The 20,841-nt window shown below is 35.5% G+C and overlaps 1 protein-coding gene across 10 annotated transcripts in view; it reads left to right on the top strand.

The window, feature by feature from the left end:
• TTLL7 (tubulin tyrosine ligase like 7) overlaps positions 1-20,841 on the top strand; it is a 158,739-nt gene that overhangs the window by 114,998 nt on the left and 22,900 nt on the right. For 7 of the 10 annotated variants that reach the window (XR_014250159.1, XR_014250160.1, XR_014250161.1 and 4 more), the window contains exons 15-18: positions 742-937; positions 4,443-4,648; positions 5,749-5,883; positions 7,673-7,753. Coding sequence is in view for 6 of the 10 variants with exons in the window: in XM_082410102.1 (XP_082266228.1) it covers positions 742-937; positions 4,443-4,648; positions 5,749-5,883; positions 7,673-7,753 (618 nt within the window). In the remaining 4 variants the exon portion in view is untranslated. The other 3 variants (XR_014250162.1, XM_082410107.1, XM_082410103.1) reach the window with 3 other exon arrangements.

Here is a 20,841-nt window from a genome sequence, read left to right on the forward strand (position 1 = left end):
AAGAAAAGCTGTGAGTTTGTGCATGGCCAATTTGGAAAAGTGGATAATTAACAAAAATTTTTATTTCTAAAAATGTCCAAAGAGAAATTAGACATGTGAGGAATACCTTGCTTCTTGTTGCATATTATCTGAGTGCATCATAGGCTCATAGGCTCTGTTTTAAGATGTAGCCTACTTTATTGATAGTGGATTATTTTACTTATAGTGGTTTATCTGGCTGCTGCTTCCTTTTTTTATTTTACTTTTGCCTCTCTTGCCCCTCCTTCCCCTCCTTCTCTCCTCTCTCTCGCTCTTTCTCACAAGTGCACACACACACACAAATATGCATTTGTTGAGTGATTTTGAACATTAGGGATACAACAGAGGTATACCTCTGAGTCTTGATGAATAATGAGTAATCACTCTGCATGGAATGAAGAAAAGCTATGTTTGATTTTTATGTTTTTATCTCAAATGTTTTTTCTTTATTTTGTTATTCTTTGTGGATATTTTGGTCCTTCATTTGAATCGTGCATAAACAGCATTTTCCTCATCATGACTGATCTGTATTATTTAAGAAAGAATATTTCACAGAAACAGAACAATTAGTGGATAGCATTAGAGCAATAGTACTACTTTGGGGGGATTTTTCAGGCTTAAGTGAAAAGCAGCAATCATAAGTGGGAAATTAAAAATAGTAATTAATCATGTGAATGAGCCTTTTTGAATTCTAACAAAATATCACATTTCCTTCCATTTTAGCCTCTGTCTTCCATGCCCGAGAGTACCGAGATCACAAAAAGACAGAAGTACTACAGCAGTGACAGCAGCTATGGTAGTAGCAGCAGCTCAGAATCAGAGGAAAACGAAAAAGAAGAGTCCCAAAATAAGAAAACAGAAAATCAAGTTACATATAATCTTAAACAGTCCAACCACTACAGATTAATCCAACCATCCAGTAAGTTAATTTCTTCTAATTTAGTTGTTATGTGAAAAATTATGGAACTGAAATTACTGAACTCAATAAAAAGATCTTGGGCCAAATGAACCCTTGTGTGTGAGGAGACCTGGATTCTCTCCCACTTCCTTCTCCAACCAGAACTTGATTAGGTCTGGATCCCACAACCCTTTTCGGGGTCTGCAAATAGAAAACAAGAGTTGACTTAAGGATCTCTACAGTCCATTCTTCTATATTTCAAAGTTTCTGTTAAGTCCTAGATTTCTGCATGAATTGTATAAAATGTGCCTCATGGTTGATCTGATGAGTGCATTCTCTTTTAAGCCCAAATATTCTCTCATTGTATTCCCCACTCTGGCACTCATTTTGTTTCATATTCTCGCCTGTTTTTAAAAATGTGTGTATCTCTCTAGGCATTTGACTTGAATGTATCTGTGAGCCACACAATTGTGAAATAGTTGAAGTTTTGTTCCCTCCCATTTTCGTCACGGGTAAGCACTTCAGTCAGGGCTTCGGTGTATAGGAAGGAAGTATTCAGGAGAGGAACCAACCAGCTTCTCTGTCTCCTTCCTTTCCTGCTGCCTTTTTCCTCTTTCATCTTTTATTCCTTTTCCCATTTTCTCTCTCTTCCATTCTCCTGTCTTTCATTCCTTCTTCGATCCCAAATGTCCACTATTGTGTCTGTTATTCTTTCATCCCCAGATGTCCAGTGTGGTACTGCTGTTGCCCAGGCTCAGTCAGATACCCCTTCCTGATGCTGCCTCCAAAACAGGACTTTTCTTAACCTCTGTTTCTCATCTCTCTGTTTGCCTTGTCCTCCCTCATCCTAGGGCTCCACAAAGGGACTGGTCCAATCACGCTATAAACACATTTCTGAGCCTTTATTGCTCTATCTCCAGCAATGGTTTAATAGTTACCTGATAATATGTATGTTTTAAACCTGGCCTTCCAGACTTATGAGAAAATGCATAAGGAATGCAGACCTATAATAGTTGAAGATTTTTAATGGTCTTTCTTTTACTTCCAAATTATTCCATAAAGATACGTGCTAAAGTTCCTGTCTTTGAGGGCTTATGTGTTTGGAGGGGAAATAACGTATTATGTTCCATTTCATTTGTTTATTTACTCCTTTAATATATGTTTATTGAGCACCTGTTCCAGAGTTTGTAAGCTGTTTTATCTATTATTTCCCTTTTTCTTAAAGACTCCTTAAGTACTTTCAATGCATCTCTGTGTAAGTATGGCTCTGTTTCTCTTTTGGAAGCTGACATTGTTCTGCCCAGATTTTGTCAGTTTTGGAGCCCCTTTCCTACTGGCTAATGTGTGTATCCTTAGCAGCAGGGACTGACAGAGGATAAGGGTAGGGGTGAGAAAAAATTGCTAGGGCTCCTATAGCTCTGAGATTCTTCTTTCTTCTCAGACCAATAGGTTAATAAATTGAGATCAGACAAAGAGTATACTAGAAATGTTTTTAAGTATAAATTCACATTTTAAAGCTAGTCTATTTCAATTAATATCTTTTTCCTTATTGGTTATTTGTTTTTATAGTCATTAAGAATTGCAGCAAGGGTTTCAATTTGTTTTATATTCCCTCTTTAATCTTACACTAAGGAATATTTTAGCCACAAACACTCCTTGAGTTTTCTCTACAAAGGGATGTTGATAACCAAGGACAAAAATCCAGATTATGTACAATGCTTTCTGTTGTAGATAGTTAATTTAGGCAATTTAAACTTGTTACAGTACCAAAGGATATATTTAGATTTGATATATGGTAGTCCTACGCAAAACTATATGAAGTATTTTTTTCTCAGATAATTTGTGTATGCAAGTTTCAACCATTTTTTGTTAATCTACCTAAGTATCATTGGCATGTGTAGCTATTTAGTTATTCTGTCTGAATCCTAGTGTATGCAGAGGAAAAAATGGAAATCTCTGGTGACTCAAGAGAAAGGATATTTCTTTCTGCAGCTATGATCAGATTATATATGTCCAAACCCATCATCGTAAGCCCTTGAAGAGAGCAGGGCCAAGGTGTAGGTATTAGTACATGCTTATGGGTATTTCTTAGTAGAAGATTGACCAGTGTTATGTACCCCACACAGCCCTTTTTAGAAGTACCGTTCTTTAAAAAAATAGTGTGACTTTCAGGTTCAGAAGGAGGTTAATAGTTGGAACAAATGGAAGGTTTTTTTTTTTTTTTTAACATCTTTTATAGCTTGAATGAGTATACTTTTTTGGTCCTCTCCAGAACCAAAAGAGGACTATTAGACTTGTCATCAATTCAAAATATTCTTTAGAAATACTTCCCTAAATATAAGGTTCATGTCCATTGCCTTTATAAAGGTTTAAATTTTTTCAACAGCTAATGAAGAGAAATATTTGGGTATTCAACCTGCCTTCATGTGAGTTTTATTAAATTATTTAATTAATGAAGAGTGATTGATATATTTCCCAAGCAGAGAGAGAATATACAACAGAGGGTATATAGAATATATGTACTAAAAAAGATATAAATGTTGATAATATTGAGTGATATTCTATTTCTCTGTGTCAGGAATTAAAATTTATCTGGAATAGTTGGTTCTCTTTTTGAAATGTTTTCAATATGCCCTGAGGAAGATGTTCTTTGGTTTTCCCTAGTTGTTCTGATAACAACCCTTTTGATCCAGACATTTTTCTTCACTTAAATCTTTTACTATAGGAATGTAAATCTAATTTTTAAAATTCTTCTGTCCTGTGAATAAGAAGACTTATCTGTCTAGTACTACTCTTATAATAACCAGTTAAATATTTAAACTTCATTAGGATAATCTTTGTTTTTCTTCTGTTTTATTATCATTATTTTATTCTCATGGGCCCTAAATTTTATAACATCCATTTATCCTGGCCATTCTATAGACTCCTATCCATTTCCCCTTATGAATCCTGCTGTAAAATATTCTATTTCTAACCTCTACACAGATTCTAATAAGTGACCAGTCTAGTCCAAAGATAGTAGGTGGCATCATGACATTATAGAAAGAGGGAGGTTGCTGCCATTAAGTCAGGATTTAAATCTGAACTTGGTAACTTTCTTGTCATGTGACCTTGAGAAATTTCTTTCTCTGAGTCTCCAGGTGATGGAGATTTGTACTTCAGAGGGTTTCTGTGAGAACAAAAATAAAAGTGAAGCACCTAGCATGATGCCTGGTTTATAGAAGGTGCTCCATACATGTTAGCATTCCTTTCTTTTGTTCCTTTTATGTCATGTTTTGAGAATAGAACATTCAAGTACCGTTTAAGTATTATTCTCATGATAGCCATTCTTTATACATGACAGGGGTTCTGCACCAAGTTCACTGCTTAAATTGAAGAATTAACTCGAAACTCATATTCTCACGATGATGCCTATGCTTTGACATTTACTGCCACCCTGCTACTCATTACTCTGTATAGATCCAATACAGTGGAGAACTTCTACTAACTCTGCTACTGTGCGATCCCTCCTCTCCATCATCCATAGGCTCCATAAGGCGTTCAGTCAGTTGCCCTCGGTCCATCTCTTCTCAATCATCATCCAGTACAGACAACCGCCCCTTTTCTGCTCAACAAGTGATATCATCATCCCAGTCAGCTTCAGGGTCTCGGTCACATTCTTTAAACCGTGCTTCCTCCTACATGAGGCATCTGCCTCAAAGTAATGATGCCAGCTCTACTGACTCTCCGATGGTAAGTCTTCTGTTTTGCTCCTCTGAGATTAGCGCTGTACTTAGGATTTAAGTGGCAAAGAGATTAGCTAGGAGGAGGACAGATTGAACTTTAGATCCTTTCTATAATTCAACTCATGGTCTCCTGGAATTTGGGTTTATTCATCTTTCTTCACCTATAACTGAGTATGGACTCTTAAAAGGCAGACTTCACTGTATCACAGAACTTGAGGATGAACACTGAGAATAGTATTTTATTTTCCATTTGCTGATGGAGTAGGATAATTTTGTTGAAAATCATCTGAGTAAATATGTGATTTTGCAGTGTACTGTACAGTATATCTGTAAATTTGGGGAAATTTGTTGTATGGAAAATTTTCCTTAATGGGACTATTGATTAATAGGTTACAAAAATAAACTATTGGTAAATTATCCTTAGAGCACTGAAGTATGGCATTGTTTATAATGTTTTCTGTATATTAAGTTAACATATAGTATTAGTTTTATGTTTATATGTGTGTGTGTGTGTGTGTATATATATATATATATATATATATATATATATATATATATATATATGTCTTAGCATAAATCCCAGAGATTCAGTATTGAGGAAGTCAGTGAATTTATTTTGCAACCAGGCTTACTTGTAAATGCTCAAATAGATATCTCCATGTACCTTCACATAGACCAGGGACTTATTTAATTTGTTTATTTAATGTGGATGTTGCTTCCAAAGGGAAGAGTCTGAAGAATATAAGTGAATGAATTTCACTGGGTAACAATGAATGCTTTTTTTTCTAATCAAGAATTGCCTAAGTTGTATGTAGAAAATGAAACTGACCAGGAAGTCTTTTTTAAACACTTGTATTTTTGTTTTAGTATTTTGAGCTACATAAAATACAACTGTGTGGAAGTGTGAAAGACACTCTTGGGAAATCATACCCTTTTAATCCTAAGATTTTAATGCTAAGAATAAATGTAAAAACATTATTTTCTTCCTTTTTCATTGTTATTTTTTCAATCAAAAGTGCATGATTTTTACCTAGAAATATCTTTCAGATTATAGTGGCACAATGAAATAAGACCCCCTCCAAATATCTGTATTCTTTCAAATTTAAGAGTGAGTCTTTGCGGCAACTGAGACCAAAAGAACAAGAAGACGATCTAACAAGTCAGACCTTATTTGTTCTCAAGGACATGAAGATCCGGTTTCCAGGAAAATCAGATGCAGAATCATTACTTCTGATAGAAGATGTGAGTATTTGATGTATATAAAATACCAAGGAGCTCATACCTTTTTATTCTTCTTCTTAAAATATTAAAATTTATTGCTTGATGGCATTATCCTCAGTGACATAGTAAACTTAATTGATGTTCTTTTCAACCTCCACAAGCTTTAGAAGATACAGGGGTTATTTTAATTGTTATGATTCATGAGCAATGAGATCACATTTATAATCAGCAATGCAAAATATCTTTTAGTGTATAGTTCTATTTTAATGCTTCATCAAGTGAAAATAATTAGTGTTAAATAATTATTGTTCTTAATGATTAAAGACACATCGAGTTAAGGCTGCTTCTATAACTATTTAGAAAGATCTAATATGGAATGAGATAATAAGGAAAAAAGTGGGGCCATGGGCATAAAGTGTCAGGAATATTTGAATGTGACACCTTGCATGGTGTTAGTCAGATTTTGAAATGGCTTATGTTGTGTGTGTTTTCTTGTTACACAAGCCTTTGCACCACCCAGTGGAAGGTTCTAAAATGTCAGAGTCCTAAAATTCACATTAAAGTCAATGACTTACTCCTAATTTAGAAAGAAGGTCCAAGTTATTCGAATATTTTTGGTGAAAGAGCATTTCTTCACTCAAAGTTCTATTTCTTCATTCAAGCATTCTTTTCAAATTGTCATTCTTAGATAATTCCTCAGAATAGAACGTTGTTTTCTGGTTTCCCTGTTTTTTTGTGTTTTTTTTATCCAGAGGAGAAGGCACCACCTAGTGGCCAGTTGTAGGATAAAAACCACAGCCATACATTTGGCTTTTTTCACTTTTTAGCTTTACTTTAGACCTGTCTAAAGCGCTGTCTACAAACAAAACAAACAAAAAACAATAATAAAAAAGACTTTCTTAGTTAACAAATCAATAATGGCAATTTGTATTTAGTAGTCATAACATAGTTATAACCAAAATCCCCAAATATTATGCTTTGCATTTGTTATGTATTTTTTAAAAAGTGAAATGGTATCTTGTTTGCAAATGAGGTGCTATTTGTTACATCAGGGGAAAAGGAAGAAAAATGAACATTAGTTATAAAGCATTATGCTAGATATATTTTTATTTACGTATGTTATCTTATTCAATAAAGTAGGATGTCTTTGTACCAGACATTTTATTTCTGTTTCTTAGAGATATAAATTATGTAATACCTTTCTGAATCAGCTAGATGAAAAATTAGATAATCTGACAGTAGAACTAATATTTGTGGCTACTGTGATTGTTCTATAAAGAACATGTATATAGGCTTATATAATTGATAAAAGATATTAATAATTATACAAGACATTAGATTATTTACTATATGTTTACTTATGCAGCAACTATTTTAATCTATTTATTATAACATATATCACTAGAATATATATTCAGAAATTTTGCAGATTTGCACAAAAAACAAAATAGGGGGATAATGGAATCCTAATTAAATATAGGCTATCTTCTAATGTGTTATTCAATATTTTGTTACTGTGAATGATGTTGTAAATACAGTTCTTGGAATTAACATGAAAAATCTATGTTTTGGGCTTCTTCCCAAACCTTATATTCCTGAAGACATTTGACTTTCAATCATTAGAGATTGTGTGCATTTTACAGCAAGAAGAGAAAAGCTTTAAATTCAGATGGCTTCTTTATATTACATTAAAAGTCTTTTCACATGTCTTTTTATGAAAGTAGACATTCTTTATTGCAAATAGTATTATAGTGCTTTCATTTCACAAATTAATTAGATTAAATTTCTTAATGTTTCTCCCCCAAAACAGATCATTGATAACTGGAAGTATCATAAAACAAAAGTGGCTTCATATTGGCTCATAAAATTGGACTCTGTAAAGCAACGAAAAGTGAGTAATGAATACCCAAAAACAGGTTTGCTCTTTTGGATTATGTATTAAGCTAAGATCATTAAGCCACATTCATAATCAAACTATATAAATGCTCATCTGCTTACTCATTTCCTCAACAAATATTTATTGTGTATCTACTATGTTTCAGGCACTGTTCTAGCTTCTGAGGGTAAACAAGTAGATTAAAAAAAAATTCCATGGTCTCATAGAGCTTATATTCTAGTTAAGGTGTTTGACAATAAACCAATATATACTAGAAGGTAAGGTAGTATTAAGTACTATGAAGAAAAATAAATCAGGATTAAAAAATTGAGAGAAGGTGACCTAAATGAAATGAGAAAAATACTATGCAGACATCTGTAGGTACAATGCATCAGGCAGAGGGAAGAGCAGATACAGAGGCCCTAGGGTAGAAGTTAGCTTGATGTATCCATGAGACAGGAGACACCATTTATTTCCTTATTTACAGGATAGTTGGTTTGTGCTGGTTAAGAGTGAGTGATGTGGAGGTGACAGTTGGATAGATAAGCAGGGGTCAGATCACAACTTTACAGGCCATGGACAGTCTTTGGGTTTTATTCCAAGTGATGAAAAACCACTGGAAAACTTTGAGCAGAGGAGTTACATAGTCTGGTTTATAATTTAGAAGGTTCATGAGAGCTACTTGTGAAGAATAGAACTAGGGGAGAGGGAATGTGGCAGAACAGAAGTAGAGACCAGGTAGAAGGTTTTTAGAGTAACTGAGGCAAAAGCTCATGGTTGCTTAGCTAGGGTGGTAACTGAATTGGGTGGATGCTGGAGAAAGAGCAGGGCTTTGTTGTTCCTGTTGTTTTGTTTTACTTTGATTTTGGACCTGCTAAGGTTGATATATTGGTTAGACATCCAACTGAAGATATTGAGTGTGTAGGTGTAGAGTTTTTTAGTTCAGAGCTAAGGTTGCATATGGAGATACAAAATTTAAGGGTCACTAGGATATTTAAGCCTTGGGACTAGATGAGATTACCTAGAGAGTAAGTGTGGTTAGAAAAGAGAAGAGTTTTGAGGACTGAGCCCTGGGCCACTTCTATGTATAGAAATCAGAGAGATGGGGCGGAGGGATTAATCTAAGGGGACTGAGAAGGAGCAGCCAGTTAAGTATGAAAAACCATGGGAACTTGGGGTCCTTGAGACCAAGTAAAGAAATTTCAGGGATGGAGTGATCAACTGAGTCAGATGTTGCTGATAGGAGTTATAAGATGAACACCAAGAGCTGACTGTTGTTTTTGACAACTTGGAGGTTAATGGTTACCTGATCATAACAAATTCAGGGGAATGGTGGGGAGTAAAACTTGAATGGAGTAGGTTCAAGATATGGGAAAAAGCACAGCTAGTCCAGGCACTTTTTCAAGGAATTTTGCTATAGAGGGGAAAGTTAAATGTGATGGTAGCTGGAGAGGGATGTGGGTTAAGGACAAGGTTTTTTTTTTTTTTTTTTTTTTTTAAATGAAGCTATTTACACTTGTTAGTTGCTGATGAGAATGATCTAGAAGAGAGGAATGGTACAGGAAAGAGAGGTGATAGAAAATCCTCGAAGTAAGTAAGCTGGGAAGGTTTGTCCTAACCAGGAGCACTTATTCTAATAGGAGGGAAGGTCGAGTCTGTGGCATTGTGGTGGGAAGATGTGAAGGTTTTCCTCCAATGGGGAGGGGCTTTGGAGATTTGCAGAGACAGTACAACATCTCAGAGAGTAGGAGAGGAGAGTGGCCCGCAGCCCGAGGGGCCCATAGATGCATTGCAACATTATCTGGGGGGAGATGTACTATTTTAGTAGCTTTAGTGAAGCTGTTGTATTCCTAAATAGTGCAAACTATTACTTCCCCTTTCTAGGATTTATTGCTAGTAAGCTGAAAGTTGACACGGATCAAATAATGACTTTGAAGTTATGTACTTTCCTCTGAGTAAACTGAACTCATTATTAAGCATTAACTCATTCAACAAAGGACAACTTAGTGTCCTGTCATGTGCCAAACACTGTGCTGCTATTGAGGAGGGTGTAACAAATTTGGTAACAGAAGTAGATTGAAAACATACTGTAAGCCCAGAACTCCTGTTTGTCAAGTCACTAACTGTGGCCTTATTCATTAAAATAAGGACCTCTTAGTGGAATTGGAACCCTGAATCTTTTCAAGTCTGTGTACTTTTTGTAACCTAGAAGATAGAAGAATTTAGCTAAATTGGTAATTAAAACAAAATAGATAACCCAGAAACAGATTAAAATGCTTATAAGATATTAATACTTGATAAATGTGACATTTCAAATCAGTGAAGTAAAGATAATTTTTTCCCCTAAATGATACTGAAACAATTGACTACCTATTTGTAAGAAAATTAGGTTGCAGCCTTACCTCTTACCATATGCAGAAATAAATTCCAGATAGATGATAGTTTTATATGTAAAAAAATATTAAAAGTTTAAAAGAAAATACAGAAAGCTATGTTTATAATCTTAGAATGAAGAAACAACTTCTTAAGGAAGACTTAGGTTTTAGAACCCAGAAATCATAAAGGAGAAGAACGACAGATTTGATGACATAAAAACTTAATGGATGGCAAAAGGTGTCTTAAACCAGGTTAAAAGGCAGAAGTGGTGAGGAGAATTGGGTGGCAGGGGAAAGGGGTGGATGTTGAAGAGGGCAGATGTTTGCAGCACATAAAACACAAACTAGCACAAGTAAACCAATACTTCCTACCGATCAATCAGCAGAAGACATACTATCTTGTAAAGTTAATAAATAAAATGGAAAAGCATATTAAAAAAAAGCCATGAAAAGACAATTTATGGATCTTCAAAGAGCCAATTAGCATGTAACTAGATCTTGTCCTCACTAATGCTGAAGGAAAAGCAAGTAAAAAACATCATATCGGCAAAAATTAATAAGACATAATATCCAGTGATGGAAATAGTCTGGATAAAAGGGGTTTTATTATACTATTAGAGAGAGAACACATTGGTACAGCTCTTTAGAAAGGTAGCTTGCTGTATCTATTAAAGTTACAAATGTTCACAACCTTATGACTCAGCAAAACCACTTCCAGCATTCTGTCCTACAGAATAATAATCTGTATAAAATGTATGTGTAAAAGATTTATGCACATAAGCATTCACTGCAGTGGTATTTGTGCAAGCAAAACACTTGAAGCAGCCTAAATATCTATCAGTAGATTTATGGTTAAATAAATTATAGTACATCCATACTATTCAGTTGTGTTAAATTGAGTACTATTCTGGAATCATAGACCTTAACTTGAGATATAGCACAAGATTATGACTTGTGACGTATGCAACATATGTACATTGGTAAAATTAGCCAGACTTTACTAATCATGAGTGAAGAATATAAGCGATAAGCAGCCACCAAGTGCATGGTTTCTGGGAGGCCATGAGTCCATCAGCCCTCAGGCATCTCTTCTCACATATGGGAAGCATTCTGGTTCAGAGTGATGAGTGCCAACTAAGTGTGGTTCACGTTGGCACTGAGGGAGCCTTCCAGATTTGGGTGGCCTTCATCTTTATTCTTCATTAGTTACCCATGCAGTCTTTCTGACCAATCCATTCTCTAGCCAGGTGAAATAAAAATACCAGGTTTATTTACTATGAGTGTTGTCCCATAGAACTTTCCTCAATGATGGATATGTTCTGTATCTGTGATGTCCAATACGGTGGTCACTAGCTGCATGTGGCCATTGAGTGAGATCTTGAAATGTGGCTATTGTGACTAAGGAACTGAACTTTTAATTTTAATTAACTTAAATGTAAATAGCCAAATGTGTCTAGTGGCTACTGCATTTAAGAGCGTGGATCTAGACAGACCACGTGTAGCCTTCTAAGTTCTTAGATGAGAACCTTCTCGGTTATTTTCCTGTTGAGAAATTCTATCAGAGGGTTTGCAAGAATGTCCATTAAGGTCACCATTGCCTTGGGCATCTCAAAGAGAGAATGCCTTTTTCCTTTTCATATGCCATCTTACAAAGATACCAAGATAGTAAATTAAACAAACAAGTTATACAGTAATATGTGTTGCCCTACTTTAAATCACCACTGTGATTTTTACCGTTTTAAAAATATGTATCTAGTGTTAAAAAATTTTAAAAATAAAAGTACCGAATTATTAAGATATTTTATTTCTGGAGGATAGACTTACTGAGCCAGAGGAAGGAAAGTGGTAATATTTGGTGTCATGTTTCCCTTTGTTTTTGTATATTTCTGTTTTTTTCAAGTTAACATAATCTTTTTAGAAATGAAAGAATGACAGGGAGACACAGGCGTTTCTGTGAGGCCTGTCTGTATTCCCCCATAACCAGATATTATCTTTCCCTATTCTAAATCCTCCCAGTACTTCATACTCAGTTGTACTTATGATCTGACTTGAGAGGTTTCTGTATTAATTTTTCCACCTTTCTAAAAGCCAGGGGCGAGTGCGGTAGGTGCGTCCTACTTTGTAGTCAGCTGTAGGCTTTCTATAAACATTGTTCAGTTGATTCAAATCTAGACTCTTTTGTGGATTCTGTCAAGAGCAAGTTAGCTTCTTCTTTCTTTACCCTTGTTTCTTTACTAGTGCTATGTATTTATCTGAACATCAACAAATTAAGATAATGCTGTTATGTTTTTTTAACATGTGATATGAGAAGGTCTGATAAAACATTGTATGGGGTGATCAAATGATGTGCATGCATAGTAATAATGTTTATCAATTAGAAGAAACAATCTATTTCATGTTTTAGGGTTGTTATGCTCAATTGTGTTTATAAATTTCGAGTAAAAGTAAATACTTGCTTATAAATTTACTAGCAAGTACTTGTGTCAGTATAGTGACTTCTGCTATACTGATTTACTCTAAGAATATGTGGAGTAAGTCATCTTTGTGTAATCCTTCCCTCCAGTTCTCAGATGTGCAGCTACATCTCTGTATTCATCATACCCTGTTATGTTAAGGGAATGAGAGCACTGATGAGAGAGGGCATGTTTTTTATTACAACTTAAACACCTTTTTACCTTTTCTTTGAGCTCCTTTGTTGCATCTTCCATTTTGGCATTAATCAAAGCTACTATATTTCCTTTGTGCTTGTTATCAGTGATAAGATGTCCCATCTCCAACACAAAGCTACCCAAGCAGTTACAGTCATTCTACAAGGTAATTTAATAGACAGTTCTATTTTGGGCAGAAGAATTCATAGCTTGAATTTTTAAAAAAATTTTATTGGAGTATAGTTAATTTACAATGTTGTGTTAGTTTCTGCTGTAGAGCAAAGTGAATCAGTTATACACATATCCACTTTATTAGATTCTTTTCCCATATAGGTCATTACACAGTATTGAGTGGAGTTCCCTGGGCTATATAGTAGGTCCTGATTAGTTATCTATTTTATATATAGTAGTGTGTATATGTCAATCCCAATCTCCCAATTTATCCCTCCTCCTCCCTTACCCCCTGGTAACCATAAGTTTGTTTTCTACATGTGTGCCTCTATTTCTGTTTTTAGTTAAGTTCATTTGTACCCTTTTTTTTTTTTGATTCCATATATAAGCGATATCATATGATATTGGGTTGGCCAAAAAGTTCGTTCGTGTTTTTCCATTACACTTTACGGATGAACTTTTTGGCCAACCCAATATTTGTCTTTCTCTGTCTGACTTACTTCACTCAGTATGACAATCTCTAGGTCCATCCATGTTGCTGCAAATGGCATTATTTCATAGCTTGAATTTTGACTCTCAGAGAAGCGTAAGGGCTGATCTTAACAAGAATAAGTTTATCTTGCTAAGTTGCCCAGGTTCATGGAGGGTCCAGAAAGGTGGCTGAGGGATGCTAGGTGTAGGTTATGATGAGAAGAGGAAGCCCAGTATTTACACAGTGTGCAACTTATCTGTAGCAACTTCTCTTGCAGTTGTTACGATTAGTCTGTTTCCTGTTCTTTCATCAACCATTTTGTTCTTTAAAAGGCTTTTTTTCCCCCAAAACAGACTCTAATTTCCCAGATATATAGCGATGGATGAGACGTCCTTATATATTTATAATAATGTATATATTATACATTATTCCCTACCTTGTTTATTTCAGATGAAATCAGAGGTAAAGTGGGATCAGAGAATGACTGACTGACTGGAATATTTTTTTTCTTGACAACAAGAGAGCCAATATAATAATTAGCTGCAAAGTGTATTGAAAAATTTTTTTAAAGCTTTTATATGTTGATATTAAACTAAAGGGGCAATAATAGGTAGTGGAAAGAGGAACTGGACTTGTAGTCATATGGACTTGGGTTGAGTACTGCCCCTGCCCTTTTTGCGGGGGCAGGTAACTTCTCACAACTTCTCTGAGGTTCGTAGCATTAAGTATTGGACAGTTCTTGTGAGGAAGTAAGCCATCATATGGCAAGGTGCTCTAGGCTTAGAAGGTGTAAAATGCAGGTGACTTTTTTTCCTTCTAAGGATCTTCATGCCAGGCTGTTTCTCTGATGTATTTTATTTTACTAAGAACTCTTCATGTGTAGAATTATTTTATGTAGAATATGTATAAATGAAGTATAAAAATTTCTCTGTTGGGTTGTAACATGTTGACTCTTCATTTGACTATCTGTTTGAAACCTGTGCTATTGCTTTATTAAGCTAGAAACTGCTTCCAAGACAAAAAAGAAACCTAGAAATGTGGGTCAGATTTAGAATGTAGAATTAGGTATTATTAAAAGTTACCCATTTAGAAGGCCAAGAACTTAACTAATTTAACATCTAGATGTGGATTAATCAGATCTATCCTTTGGACTATGATGATAGTCAATAATCATTGGATGGCTATGTCAGTTCAGTTCCCTGGGAAGCAGACATAAGACAGAATTGGAAGTGAAAGACATTTATGAGAGAAGACACCCAAGAAGGATAAAGGGGAGAGAGAGTTTGAGCAGGTAGAAGAGCCTTCCACCTGCAATATTGGTCTAACACCAGTGAATGGAAGGCAGGAGGATTGGGGAGGAAGATCTTCAGACTTTAGTGAAGTTCTGAGAAAGGCCTGTCAGGCTGATGGGGAGCCCAGAACACAGATTGCCTGTTAGAGGGATCACACTGGGCAGAAATAGCCCCCCTCTGGTATCCCAACCGTGCTCAATCCTTGGTCGGGAGCAGTCTGGGGAGAGTATAAGCTTGGCTTGACTGTTGTAACGGATCCTGAATGGGGATGGATGCTGTCAGCTAACTGCACTCTTAGAAGCTGGTTGATTCAAATGGCATGTCTCCATGACTACCACAAAGGTTGTGTGTGATACAATTTAATTTGACAAACATTTATTGGTTGCCAATTTTGTACAAGAACTGTACTAGGCACTATTGGGGAATTTGAGAGTTGTTTATTCATTCATTTATTTATTTGCTCATTAAAACATGCACTCAACAATCTTGATTGAGAGACAACCACGTCCCAAGCAGAATTCTAGATGTGGAATGCATAAGACTCTCATTTAAATCTCTTAATTCCATTTAGAAACCATTGTTGAAATGTGTATCTCACTTTTTCTGCTCCAGTATCGAAGCTTTTGCTAGTTGCTCATTTGAATGTTGCAAAACTCTTAAGATTAGAATGCCACACACACAAACTCTTACACGTGTCTTATTTCAAATTTTCCTTAATGGGTGTAAAATTTAAAGGTCAACGATGTAGGACTAAACTACTGAAAGGAATCCTCACCAGGTGAAAATGGAATCAGCTAATCTTACTTACTGTCATGTTGTGGTAACTCCACACTAGCATAATTCAGCTTTCTGCTAAGAATGCAGTTGCTTTATATAGTTTGTGAGGAATATACTTGAAGTATGAAAATATCGCAGCGATGGTGGGCTGTGAAGAATGCCAAATTTTCTGAAAAGCTTATTCTCTGATATCTAGGCATAAACTAAGATTGGAGAAGGAAGAGAAATAAGTAGTGATAATAAGGTTGTACAATATTTGCATTTATTTTAGGGTTCTAAGAAATCCTTGTTTATCAAGTATTTCTTCTCTAAATAGCAGTTTTTAAAATACCTACTGTAGCTGCTTCTGCATGAATTTTGATGTTATTATTTTCCATCTCTTTTTCATTTGGGCTGACATAGATGCTGTACAGGGCTGTTCATTTTCCATCAGCAAAGATGCCTTTACCCTATAGTCATGGCTGCTGCATGCATCATTAGTACAGCATGTAGTGATTTTAATGTTATTTCTAAACCTCCCTCACCTCATGCCATTATTTTAATTTAGGACCAACTGTTCAGCCATATGGAGTAGTTTGTCATTCAGCATCTGTATGTTCTTGCAAAATATGAATTTGTCTGTGTGCTTTATGCCTTCAAATGTGCTATATTTCATATGGAAAAGATAAATCTTTTCATGTTATTAATGCTTTCATTGACTGAATATCCCATTTATTTTTTCCCTTGGAGAGCTTGATGTTGAATTGGGATGCTTTTAAAAGTCACAATGTCAGGAAATGGATACCCATATTGTATAAGTTAGCCTCACGTGAGTCCACAGATAAACACAAAGGGCACCTTGCTGACTATTTGTTTTTGTGTTTCACAAGTTATTCATCTCCCATGCATTTACTTCTAACCCCAAAACACCCAGAAATCCAAATAGCATTGCAGATAGAACTGACACTAATTTACCTCATCCCAGTCTGATTTCTTGCCTGTTTTCTGCCTTCCTAAAATTACTCAGCCAGTGTTTTGCTAGAGGTACAGGCATTGTCTCCCCATCTGCGTGGCCTTTTAAGCAAACTGGTTCCTGATGGACTGCGTGGCCTTATTGGAGGGGGTGCCTGGGCAACCTTGTTTGTACACAGTGACTCCACCCATTTTCCCAAGTATTACTTGACTAGAGGTAAATCTGAATCTAAGAAGAGACAGTTTCTTCTAGGATTTTGCTATTGGCACCAGGACAGATCAAATTAATTGTGAGGCATTGTCGGGTAGTGGTTAAGATTATGGGTCTGGCTACATAGCTATCCATTACCTAACTGTGCAATCTTGGGTAAGTTACTTATCTGCCCTATGCCTGAGTTTTCTCATCCATAAAATGAGATCCAAAATGTTTTCAAAACCAAACATTTTTCATAACCATTAGGCAGCAAAACCTAACCCACTGGAACTCATTTGGAGACAATGACCCTACAGGAAGTTATTTGTTATTTTTGTCTGTCTCTTGGCTTGAATATTCACATGTTTTCCTGTGGAAGTAGTAATGTGTATGATTATGAAATCTAGACTGAAGATTTTTGGAAAGGGACTGTGGACCAATTTTATCTATCTCAATGTTTTTATTTTGAGGATTAAATGAATTGCTATATGTAAAAGTGATTAGAACAGTGCTTGGTCCATTGTAAGCCCTCAATAAGTGTTAGCTCTGATTTTTACCTTGTTTGCACAGGTTTTACTTTCTTGCAAGAAGCATTTTCACTAAGACAAACACCTACTAAGTGCTAGACCTCTTTTGAGCCTTGGGGACATGGTAGGTATACTGGTATAATTCCTCTTTTTATGTAGCTAACAGTCTCCATTAACTAAACAGGAAATTAACATAAAGTGAGATAATTATTAATAGGGGAAGAGTTGGGCGTTAAGGGATCATACAATAGTTTAGTGGCAGGTAAAGGTCTCCCTGAAGAAGTGATGTTTGAGGTAAAACATAGAAGTTCACCAGGTGAACAGATGGGGCAAGACTGTTCCAGGCAGAGGAGAGAGGCTATGTGAAGACTCAGATGAGAGATGAAGGGTTTGGGCTCTTGCTTCCTTGGTTTATATGCCCTTGTACCCTCCAAATTACAGGTCTCTCTAACCCACTCCTTTCTCCAGGACCAGAGCTTGAAATTGAAAGATGAAGGGAAGCAAAGGAGAATGTATCTTCCCAGGAGGTGCCCTGGCAAAGAAGGAGCAAGTTTCTGGGTTGCCCAGACCATGCTGGTCTCACAATCTGGGAGATCACTCCTCAGGCAGAGTTGTTTGCTGGGTTGCAAGAGGCCTGAAGATTTATCCATCTCCATGTTGGAGGAAACATTAGGAGTGGAGCAGCTGCATTCCCTATCCCTAACTCCTGGGCCGTTTTCCGAAGTTGCTGCTTTTAGCCATGTGTAGGCTAGTATATTAGACCATCATGCTTTAAAATTCCCTCGAAATTAAGAATAAAGCATACAGAGTAGCGGCCAAGAGAGCCTCTCTAAGTGATGTACCGAGAGCAGTGCTTGGCGCGGAGCAGGCAGCCAGTTCATGTGAGCTGCCCTCCTCTTTGGTTCTTTCACATCGTATGCATTTCACTGTGCGCATTTTCAGAAGGAAATAACGAATAATCCGTCATCTCAAATGCTGTGTCACTTTAAAGCTGAATAATTATTTAATAATAGAATATGAAATGAAGGTAATGTTAAAATTTCCAGTATTGTTAACATTTTAATTTCATTTATTATGTAGAACTCGTATTTATTCTTGAAACCAATTTATGGGTTATCTTTGCTGCTTTTTAAATTCTTCCTGCGTTATGACTTTTGGCCTGTTATTACTCACTAATACATAGAAAGGAGGAAGGGAAATTGAGAAGAGAATTGATTAAAATTTACCGTTTACTGCTAGTGTTGATTCTTGTATCACATCAATTATGAGTCCTGTTTTCTACATTAAAAATATAAAAGGTTAAACTATTAGCTTAACTGAAAATCATAAAAAAATAATAGGTATGAATTAATGTCTGATGTCCAAATTATATCAGTATTATTGTGAACAACTCATATCAAAAAATTTTAAATCCCTCTTCATAATTAAGCTTTCATTATCTGTAATAACAAGCTTTTCCAGGACAATTTTTTTCACAAGCTACTTTATTACAGATTGCATTATCTCTCCTCATTCTCCTCCCCTTCAGCCCACACACCCCTGACGCCTGTAGGGTTTACGTACTGTTCCCACTTCACAGTGAAAGAAGCTGGTGCAGGAAAGGAAGGAATCATGCTGCTTACACAATTCACTGTGAGAAGCTGTAGTTGATATTCTTCTATAAATAAAATGTTATTTTGAAATTTTTTCCCTAAATTGATTTTTAAACAGATGTTTATTCTAAATTTGCCTTTATCAGAGAGAACTAATATCACTTCTTTAAATATGGCTGTTTTAAAGCAAAACAAATTAAATTATTCTTTTATATGCTTCCAATTTTCTATACGTGTGTGCCTATGGAGAAAAATCGTATCTTCATTCAGTCTTTATGTTTGAAAGTCTTTCTCTTTTCATCTCTCACTCTCATCTTTACAAGGAGTTCCTTTAATTAGATGAAATCAGAAGTGAAAAATCTACTTTGGTGAACTGAAATTAGGATAACTGTATTTGTTCATATTTACTTTTTTAAAAAAGTGTTTCCTTGCAAATACCTGAATTGCAAAAGTATTAAAAACATTGAATTGGGCTTTCCTGGTGGCGCAGTCGTTGAGAATCTGCCTGCCAATGTAGGGGACACGGGTTCGAGCCCTGGTCTGGGAAGATCCCACATGCCGCGGAGCAACTGGGCCCGTGAGCCACAACTACTGAGCCTGTGCGTCTGGAGCCTGTGCTCCACAACAAGAGAGGCTGCGATAGTGAGAGGCCCGCGCACCGCGATGAAGAGTGGCCCCCGCTTGCCGCAACTAGAGAAAGCCCTCGCACAGAAACGAAGACCCAACACAGCCAAAAAATAAATAAATAATTAATAATTAATTATAAATAAATAAATAAATAAATAAAACCATTGAATTAGTCAAAGTAGCTTTTTGGGATTTATAAATTTTTCAGAACCTCTAGGATTTTAGTTTCCCAGAATTAGATTAATCCTAGGCCTTGTTTCATGATACTTTCTCATTATTGGTCCATATATGGTCTGCTTTTATTTAGTTAGTGTTTTTACGTTATTGTACCATTTGTGAACCCAACACCCAAATCAAGTATCTTGGCAATAATCTATTATCTTATCAAATGACTACCTTCCATCCCCCTGGCCCTTCATGTCTCAGGTAGACATTTTCTTAAATTCAGTATTCCCCAGTCCCTTGCTTTCTTTCTTTATATATACTTATTATATCTATGTGTATTCCTCGTAAGTATTTTTAAAATTTAATTGTCTTTACCTCTACTAAAAGAGCTTCATACTGTATGTAATGACTGATATGTATTTTTTAAAAACTTAACCATTAATAATTAAGATGCTCCGTGTTGTTGTGTGTCCTTTTACTTCATTCATTTTGACTGCTGTATAAAAGTCCAAGGGAATGAGTATACGACTATTTATTCCCTCTCCCATTGATGGAGAGTTAGATTTTTCAAGGTGTCTGTAATTGTGAACAGCTGTTTGAACATTCTTGTACATGGCTCTTGTTTTTAACCTGTGAGAGAGTTTCTCTTAGGAATAAACTTGCTGGGTCTTGGGGTATATGCATTTTCAACTTTAGGAGATAATGCCCAGCTATTTTCCAATTTGTACTCCTGCCAACAATGTCTAAGAGATGCTATAGATCCATATTTCTCCAGCACTTGGTATTGTCAGACTTTTCATTTTTATCAATTAAATGGATAGAAAATGATGTCTTATTATAGTCTTAATTTTTATTCTTTATGTTTATCATGCATATTTATTTCCTCTTTTGTGAAATTCCTGTTCATGTATTTTTGTCCATTTTTTTCTGTTAATTTGTTGGTGTGTATTTAACAATTGGTTAGGCATTCATTATATATTCCTGATACTAATCTTTTGTTAGATGTGTATGTTTTGAATGTATTTTCCCAGTTTGTAACTTGATCTTTATTTCCTTTAAGGTGTCTTTTGATGGCCAGAAGTTCTTAATTTTAATATAAGGGAAACCTATTAATCATTTATGTTCTATACTTTTTTGCTACTTAAGTAACCTTTTTCTAAACCAAGGTCTAAAAGATATTCACTAATACTTTTCACTAAGATATTTAATGGCTTATTTTTCAAACTTAAAACCTTAATCACTCTAGAGTTGATTTTTGTGAATTGGGTGATTCAACTCCATCTGTTTTTTCCATGAAGATTACTATTTTAAAA

This window comes from Balaenoptera physalus, assembly GCF_965194825.1.
Source record: "Balaenoptera physalus genome assembly, chromosome: 1".
In the NCBI taxonomy this organism is placed as follows: Eukaryota; Metazoa; Chordata; class Mammalia; order Artiodactyla; family Balaenopteridae; genus Balaenoptera; species Balaenoptera physalus.